This window comes from Priapulus caudatus, unplaced genomic scaffold, assembly GCF_000485595.1.
Source record: "Priapulus caudatus unplaced genomic scaffold, Priapulus_caudatus-5.0.1 Scaffold0, whole genome shotgun sequence".
Classification (NCBI taxonomy): domain Eukaryota; kingdom Metazoa; phylum Priapulida; class Priapulimorpha; order Priapulimorphida; family Priapulidae; genus Priapulus; species Priapulus caudatus.
The window spans coordinates 238318-246896 of NW_014577061.1; the positions used below are offsets into that span (position 1 = coordinate 238318).

The 8579-nt window shown below is 45.2% G+C and overlaps 1 protein-coding gene across 1 annotated transcript in view; it reads left to right on the forward strand.

Annotated features, from left to right (window-relative positions):
* Window positions 1–8579, forward strand: part of LOC106805455 — a 108214-nt gene that overhangs the window by 71993 nt on the left and 27642 nt on the right. Inside the window, exon 9 of the mRNA XM_014807431.1 lies at window positions 6509–6574. Coding sequence (XP_014662917.1) covers window positions 6509–6574 — 66 coding nt within the window. The remainder of the gene's footprint in view (window positions 1–6508; window positions 6575–8579) is intronic.

The following is an 8579-nucleotide window of genomic DNA, read 5'->3' on the forward strand; positions in this document are numbered from 1 at the left end:
TCGCCACCGACTTTTTGCTTGACAAAGTCCTCAACTGACAAGGTTGGTTGCGCCAGTTAATTTAGGTCTCTCTCACGTAGGCGGTCCGCCCACTGACTTAAAGAACAGGCTCAGTCGTCAAGCTTCTCCATTTTGAGTCCCGGCGGAACTTGGTGGAAGAAACTGGCGGCGATGGTTTCGATGGACCTCGATCGCTTGAGAAATTAACACCCTCCAAATCACCCCCCCCCCTCACTGTAGTGCGGGCCCGCCTCAATCCGATTTCTGTAGTGATCTTTCTTCGCCGCAGGATCAACGATTTTTTAATTGGTGTTTGATTTGGCGGTCAATCAGGCATTCGTCCTTCCTTCTCATCATGTCGCGCTGCTGGATTGTGTGCAGGATGTCCTCAGACATCCAGGCTCCTGGCAAGGCTTCTTGACCCCTTCTTCCACCAGAGGGGCATGTTCGTCGATAACGGATTGCCAGAAGCAAATCACCAATCGGCGAAGGAAGCATCTTCAGGGTTGTCGTCGATCGAGTCTAACCCAAGGTCCCAGCTCAGGCCAAGTCGCGTATGAATGCATCTGAGTCCATGTTCTTGACTCTACGGTATTGACTACACGGGCGCACGCACGCACGCACGCACGCACGAACGGCCACGTACGCACGGGTCACGCACACACACACACACAGCACACACACAGCACACACACACACACACACACACACACACGCACACATTTGAAGATCGCATTTACACACATGCACATCAACATGTTATGCATCTCGGCCGAGATATTTTATGAACAAATTGCTCGCCGTGCACAAAGCATATCCTCAAACCCCCGTGCATATCTATTACTCTGATGAAATAATGAAAATGGAAGCCATTGCATATTTTAACTGCATTTGCCGAGCATTCTGCTCTACACAAAGAGACCTCTGGAATACTATGCGAGCTTTGCACATTATAAAGATCAAATAGTTGAGACGATAATGAGCAGGCATGCCTTCTGGACATTCGGTATTTCTTAATGATTCTACCAGGAGTACGAAGCCTTAAATAGCAACTACATTAATATTAGGCCTAATTGTCGCCTGTAAACAACTGTTCCTGTGCGTATAGATTTCTGCGTAGATCTGCAGGAATTAGGGCCCATACAGCTAGAAGCTAGATACTACGACAAAGATCAAGGATTTCCACACACCATGGCAAAGGTAAAAAATATGCCATAGTTTCAGTCGCCACCTGAACGCGGCCACATACTTTAATTTCCTGACGATGTTGGATGAGTGTCTAACCTGTACCTGCTCTAAACTAAGTGATGCCAGACCAAGATTAAGTGAGAGCGAGCAGAAGACAGACGGCTTCACCTAATGTCACACACAACAGCCACAGCGCAAGCAGCGCACGCACGCTCGCACGCGACGCAACGCAACGCACGCACGCACGGCACGCTCGCGAGCACGCCGCCCGGGATCACGCATCGCACGCGCGCACGCCTCGCTCGCACCGCGCGCACGCACGGCACGGTCGCACGCGACGCACGCACCAGCACGCAACGCACAGCCAACGACTTTGTCAAGCAAAAAGTCGGTGCTGACACTTGTTTTAGTATTCCGGCCATACCTACTAATTTTGTAAGTCAGTATCTCACCGACCTTGACACTGGTAAGGCCGTTGGATTAGATGGAATAGATGCGCGTTTTCTTAAACTCGGATCACATGTCTTAGCTACCTCATTGGCAAAAGTGTTAAATATGTGTATTTCAAAAAATTGTTTCCCGTCCGAGTGGAAAGTCGCTAAAGTATATACCTTATTCAAAACTGGGTCGACTTCTGACATGAACAATTTTAGGCCTATATCTGTCTTACGTATCCTGAGCAAGCTCCTTGAAAGACATGTGCATGATTATTTATACTCATTTTTACAACAGCACAATCTCTTATCCAAGTATCAATCTGGCTTTATGAAAGACTTCTCCTGTGAGTCTGCTCTCATCAACCTCACTAACATTTTTTACAAATGCATCTACTCAGCTGAACATATTTTATCTGGAGTTATCCTACTTGATTTTCGTAAAGCCTTTGATCTCGTTGATCACTCTCTCTCTTACTTAAAAAGCTGACAATTTATAGATGTGATGATGCAGCAATGAAATTCTTCGAGAGTTTTTTATCTAACAGATACTCATAAGTATTTTTAATGGGTCATTATCAGCTGAAGTGCCCATATCCGTTGGTGTCCCGCAAGGTTCTATTTTGGGGCCCTTCTTTTTTATTATGTTTATAAATGACATGCCCCTGCACATTAACAATGCCAGTATTCATATGTATGCTGACGACTCCACCGTTGTTGTTACTAACAAATATTTACCTAACCTGGAACAGCGTCTAAATAACAATATGGAGGAAGTTCGTGAGTGGTGTTCTAAAAACAAAATGGTCATCAATCCATCGAAGACCAAAACCATGGTGGTCACTTCCAGACAGAAGCGTTCTACGCTTCCATCCGCGGTACTCTATACTGTCTATGATGGCTCTGTTCTTCCCACCACGTCGAGTGAGAAAATTTTAGGTATCCATGTTGATGATAATCTCACGTTTGAAGAACACATAATGAACGTGTGTGCCAAGATCTCAAAAAAGCTGGCACTGTTTTGGCGGATCAGGAAATTTATCGACCATGATTCCTGCCTGAAGTTTTACTTTGGCTTTGTTTTGCCTGATATTGATTATGGTATTGTTGTGTGGGGAAATGCCAAGAGTTATATTGACAAAGTTTTTAACCTGCAGAAACGTTTTGCGCGATTGATTATTAACATTCGTAGATCCTTCAGCACGCGCGCCACTGAAGAAATCTTTTTCGCAGCTAGTTTTATGACTGTTCGCCAACGTTTTTATTACCATCTATCTCTTTTAACTTTACAAATTATTTACGTAAGCAAGGGCACCTGCCTATCTTGACGGTTTTTTTTACTTTTAAACATGAAGCTGAGCTCCAGAATGGACGCGTTGCTGTGTGTGTAGATGAGCGCGTTTGTATCCGCCCCGTCACCACTGCAAATGATACGAAAATCTTTTCGCCGTGTGCAGCGGCATCTCGAAATGGAATAAATTTACTCCTTGAAAGTTCGAGACGCCCCCCCCCATTTCTATCTTTTAACAGTCCGTCTAGAAGAAAATCTTGCCCAATAGGCCAGTGGTTTGCTCTAGTTAACCCGGATAATTTTAGTCAGCTATTTCAACTCTGGATTGTGTATTTCATTTAATATTTTAAGCCGTTCTGTTGCTTGTGAGACGGCCATGTGGAAGATAGCTGTGCCGCGCCCAATTCATTGTGCACTACCTAACATGTTTTACCTGTCCGTTTTATAATAAAGTTTTACTTACTTACTACGCGGCGTTGTGTGTGTCGTGTGTGCTGTGTGGTGTGTGTGTGTGTGTGTCGCGCGAGACGCACGCGCGTACCGTGTGGTGTGTGTGTGTGTTGTGTGTGTGTGCGCCGCCGCGTGCGTCGCGTGCTGAGCCCGTGTGTGTTTAGTGTGGTGTGACGATGTGTGTGTGTGTGTGCTGTGTGGCTCTGTGTGCGCGGCGGCGCGGTGCGTTCGCAAGTGCGTGCATGAGGCCCGTGTGTGTTGTGTGTGTGCTGTGATGTGTGTGTGTGGTGTCTGTGTGTGTTGCGTGCCCGTGTGCGTGTGTGTGTGTGCGCGCGTATGTGTGTGTGTTAGGGTGTGCTGTGTGTGTCGTGCGTGTGTGTGCGCGGCGGCGATTGTGTGTGTGGTGTGTGTGTGTGTGTGTGTGTAGCGTGCGTTGCGCGCTGATATGTACTCCCGTGCGCGGTACGACCATAACAAAAAATCTATAAAGCTTTGCGAATAAAGAATAATTGCAATTTATGTGAGCATCATGCGCATGCATGTTTATAGCTATGAAATATATATGCAGTATGAATAACGACGCTCGCGTTTATGTGTATCTAGGTTTCGCCCACCCTCGCCACGTAAATATAGAATGGCTTCAGCTGACTGTTCAGGCCGTATGAACGCTCCGCTGGCCTACAGTTTACGTCTGCGAAGTGGCCTTGGCGATCGCAATACCCTGCTAGCGTGGGTCATTCTTGTCCGGAAAACCTAGATGCCTCAGAAGTGCGTATAATGCCTGCCTGCGCGTCTAAGCGTTCGAGCCGATTGCTGCGACTTAATCAAAAATAGGAGTCAGTTGGCGGCCGGACGTCTTGCGCGAGTGTTAGTGATAAGGAAAAAAGAGCGTTTTATGTAGCACGAATACGCGAATGTTTTACTTTGATTTTCGTGAATAAGATAATATTTTCTCTTTTCGTTCTGTTGAAAATTCAGTTATTGAATTAACGCCGCTCTTGTGTAGCATCTCATGTTCCTTTGATGTGAGTACACGACATTCGTTGTTTCTACTTCAGTGCAAAATAGTCATACGTCTCTGAACAGGGTGGAATATGCATGATATAAAAATCACGAACGCTCCGCGTGTCATATCTTACAGCACGAGTAAGCAGCTTTACCTACACTGTTAATATTCGCTGATTAAGGTGTGTGTGTGTGTGTGTGTGTGTGTGTGTGTGTGTGTGATGTGTTGTGTGTGTGTGTGTGTGTGTGTGTGTTGTGTGTGTGTGGCGTGTGTGTGTGTGTGGGCTGTGTCGGGGCGCGCGCGTGGTGCGTGTGCGTGTGCGCGTATGGCGTGCGTGCGTGTCGCGTGCGGGCGGGCGTACGTGCGTGGCATGTGTTTCGTGCGTGCGTACGTGCGTGTGTGACGTGCGTCTGCGAACAGCGTGGGCGTGCGTGCGTGCGTGGGGGGGATTCAGAAATGACATCGTCGGGTCAGAACTGGAAGTCCATGGTAAACGATATGGAATGCGAAATACGCGAATCTCTTCCTAACTTAAGTAACTTAACTTAGATTAAAATATCGCCGTCGAGGAAACACTGGAATTGCGGTATACATCTCGGCCGAAGTTCTCGGCCTCCGGAATATCGCGTCAGCGAGCAAAATGCGTCGTCAGCGCGAAAATCAAGATCACCGTTAAAAACGAACTAGTTCAAATGGCGGAGTGGCAATGTTTTTTCTGTTGAAAACTTCTCAAAACAAACTCGCAACAAATAACTTCACTTAGCCAACTCGCGACTGGGCAAAAATGTGGCTCATGCGGCGTGGCGCAACCGCAGCATCGTGACTGGGTCAGGGTTAGCAGTTCGAGCAGCAATATAGAGCCGGTCGTACAGCGAACTATCACTGTGGAGTGTTGCTATTACACGGGCGTGGAGGGACAATTCAGTTCGCGACTTCAAGGTCCAAATCTTCCACAGAAAGATTCCACAGTCATACTTCCGTGCTAGACATGGCCTTATATCCCTAACCCTAACTCTAACCCTAACCCTAATCCTAATCCTAACCCTAATCCTAACACTATAGTGCTGCTACGTTGCGGTACTGTCCCTCCACGCCCGGGGATTAGCATTTCCCATCACTGTGAGTGAGAGCATAAGCAAGAGAAGGCTGCAATACTCGGAGCCGCTTAAATTTATATTCGCTGATCATCAGACTCACTCCCATAAACTCTTTTAATGTTTACAATTTCCAGAGACGGAGCACGGTCTACGCAAATGATTAAAACGGCGACTAAATCACGCAATTTATGATATATTCGTCAGCGGTGAATTTTAATTTTATGGTCATCGCGAGAAATTGGAACTATATATGCAATTTATTTTGACAGTCATGAAACGCTCATAACCCGTCTATACATATCGTGAACAGATAAGTGGTGGTTGTAATATATGCAATTCTGCAGCGTCGTTTGCATATAATTACTGAATGTTTAGCTACTGTAACCCTACTTGAAGTGAGCGATTGATGTCATGATAATTGACTTGCCTGACAAGGTTACCGCGATTGTGAAACTGCCATTTTTAGTTCGCATCGTTATATACCTCGTGGTTGTCACAGTTATACGTATGATGTATTATTTCAGGCATGATGTAATTTTGTAAGTGATGATTTCTTTCTTACCTGTGATGGCGATGTAATAGACACCTACCGGTAACGAGCATGAATGAGACAGGCACGGTGATGATTGAAACAGGATAGCGGTTGGTTATGAATGGTCATAATCAAACGCTCGCAAGAATGCAAACGTTACCTGCACCGAAATTCTGCTAATGTTGAGAACTGTTGGGTTGGTCGATAGTCAGCAGTGTAGGTCGACCGCATCTTGGTTGGCTGCACAAGCTGCAATCTTTTCGTAATTCACATATAACAATCAATGTTAATTAATGTGATTGTGAAATATTATGTATAAATTGGCGTTGGGATTCGCCGTTACCTTCGAAAATACGTGCGTGCGTGCGTGCGTGCGTATATATCACCGTGTCTTACTCATCCTTATACATTAATTACGCTAAATATAGGTGTTGCCCTGTGACGTTGTTGCTATGAGAACGTAGTATGTGCATGCGGTGCTTACTTGTTTATCCTTCATTCACGATTCAGACACGGCCAATGAGCGGCATGAGCATGATAAGGAGCGCGAGGAACGGAAAATGTCCTCCAGTCCAGGTAATGAATGACAGCGGCTGAGAAGGAGACGCATCAACGGCCACATTAGCGCATTGAGCCTCTCTCTGCTCTCTCTCTCTCTCTCTCTCTCTCTCTCTCTCTCTCTCTCTCTCTCTCTCTCTCTCTCTCTCTATCTATCTATCTCTCTTTCTTTCTCTTTCTCCTTCTCTCCCTCTCTCTGTCTCTCTCTTTCTTTCTCTTTCCTTCTCTTTCTTTCTCTTTCTTTCTCTCTTTCTTTTTTTTTATTTCGCTCTATCTCTCTCTATCTTTATTTCTCTATCTTTATTTCTCTCTCTTTCTCTCTCTCTCTCTCTCTCTCTCTCTCTCTTTCTTTATCTCTCTCTCTCTCTATCTTTCTTTCTCTATCAGCCAGTAGATGGCGATGTTGTCCTAACCTGCCTACGTTGTAGCTGAGTTGACGCGGGGTGTCCTATAGTCAAGCCAGATCACGGGAGATCATAAGATAAACACGTATGTTAATAAGTAAACTCAATAAATATGTCGTAGGTTAAAATTTACATTTCCACGGCAACAATATAACTATAAGATATTGGCATTCAAATTAAGCAATTTCCCCAGTTCTCGCCTGATTCAGTTCCCGATTTGTTATTATAGATAGCATTAAGTTTACATTTATTTCCCCATAAATGCCAGCATATATCAGCTATGCTGGTTTATGGCTGAGGAAAGATATAGGCAGTTCTATGCAAATTGCAATCTCATTTCAATCACCAGCTATATTAGTCATCAGTGCGTAAATGTGCCGTGTATTTCCAGTAGGCGCGATCAAGGGCTGATGTCTAGACAGTATTATGTTTCAGCATTTTCTAAGTGGCAACTCCCCAATAAAAGGCAGCATTTGCCACTCACATGAGCGCCGTCAGAGCTGCGAAGTTTCACTGGCGGGGGGTCTGCGGGCTCCCCCAGGAAATTCCAAAATTTCAAGGGTCCCTGCTCAGCAAATGAGCATACCATTTGAGGCACTTACATTTAGTCAAGCAAGCAATCAGCTAAAAACCATATTGGAATTTTATTTTTCTGCTTCATTTTGCCTGCGCCTTTTGCATACCAGCTAACTTAATGCAGAATAGAATTCTTTTATAGCACCTTCCTTTCTTTTTCAGTATATGCAAGAGCTAGTTTGTTTACCATTGTAACAATTTTGATTTGCCCTTCAATGTCCTGTCTAATTAATCAGAAGAAATAAATAAACAAATAAAGAATATAGCTCTATTTAATTCCATCAAATTGTTTTCAGTTTTTGTATTTTTTTCTGCTAATTCTCGACAGGGCACTTTGAAAATCTATGACCCGTATTTCCGATACGGGCAAATACGGTCTGATCCGAACTGCCGGTAATACGTGGGCAATGGCATCGTCAGGCATTTTCGACACATTGGCTATTACTACGAACTTCCTCGCATCGCATACAAGTCAGTATCCGACCGCTAAATATGATGAGAGAGAGAGAGAGAGACGAGAGAGTAGAAGAGAGAGAGAGAGATGAGATGAGAGACAGAGAAGAGATGATTGAGTAGAGAGACGAGAGAGAGAGAGAGAGAAGAGAGAGAGAGAGAGAGAGAGAGAGAAGAGAGTGCATATAGACGTGGCGGAGAGATGTGCGCACAAGAAATAACGAAAACAGAACAATATACCAGCGAGACAAATATATGGGACGTTGTGCACGCAGGCACGCGCGCACGCAGGACTACGCTGCGCTACGCAGGGCACCAAAACACTCTTCACAAACACACAGCGCTCGTTCGCGACCAGCGGAGGCGATAAAAAGAGGAAATATATATGACGAGCAGGGCGGAAGATAGGTAAGAGTCGGAGCAGAGAGAGAGAGAGAGAGAGAGAGAGGAGAGAGCAGATAGAGAGAAGAGAGATGAGAGAGAGAGACGAGAAGAGAGAGAGAGAGAGAGAGAGGAGAGATAGCAGAGAGAAGGAGAGAGAAAGGGGAGAAAGAGGATGAGAAGAGATTGTAGAGTAAGAGATAATAGAA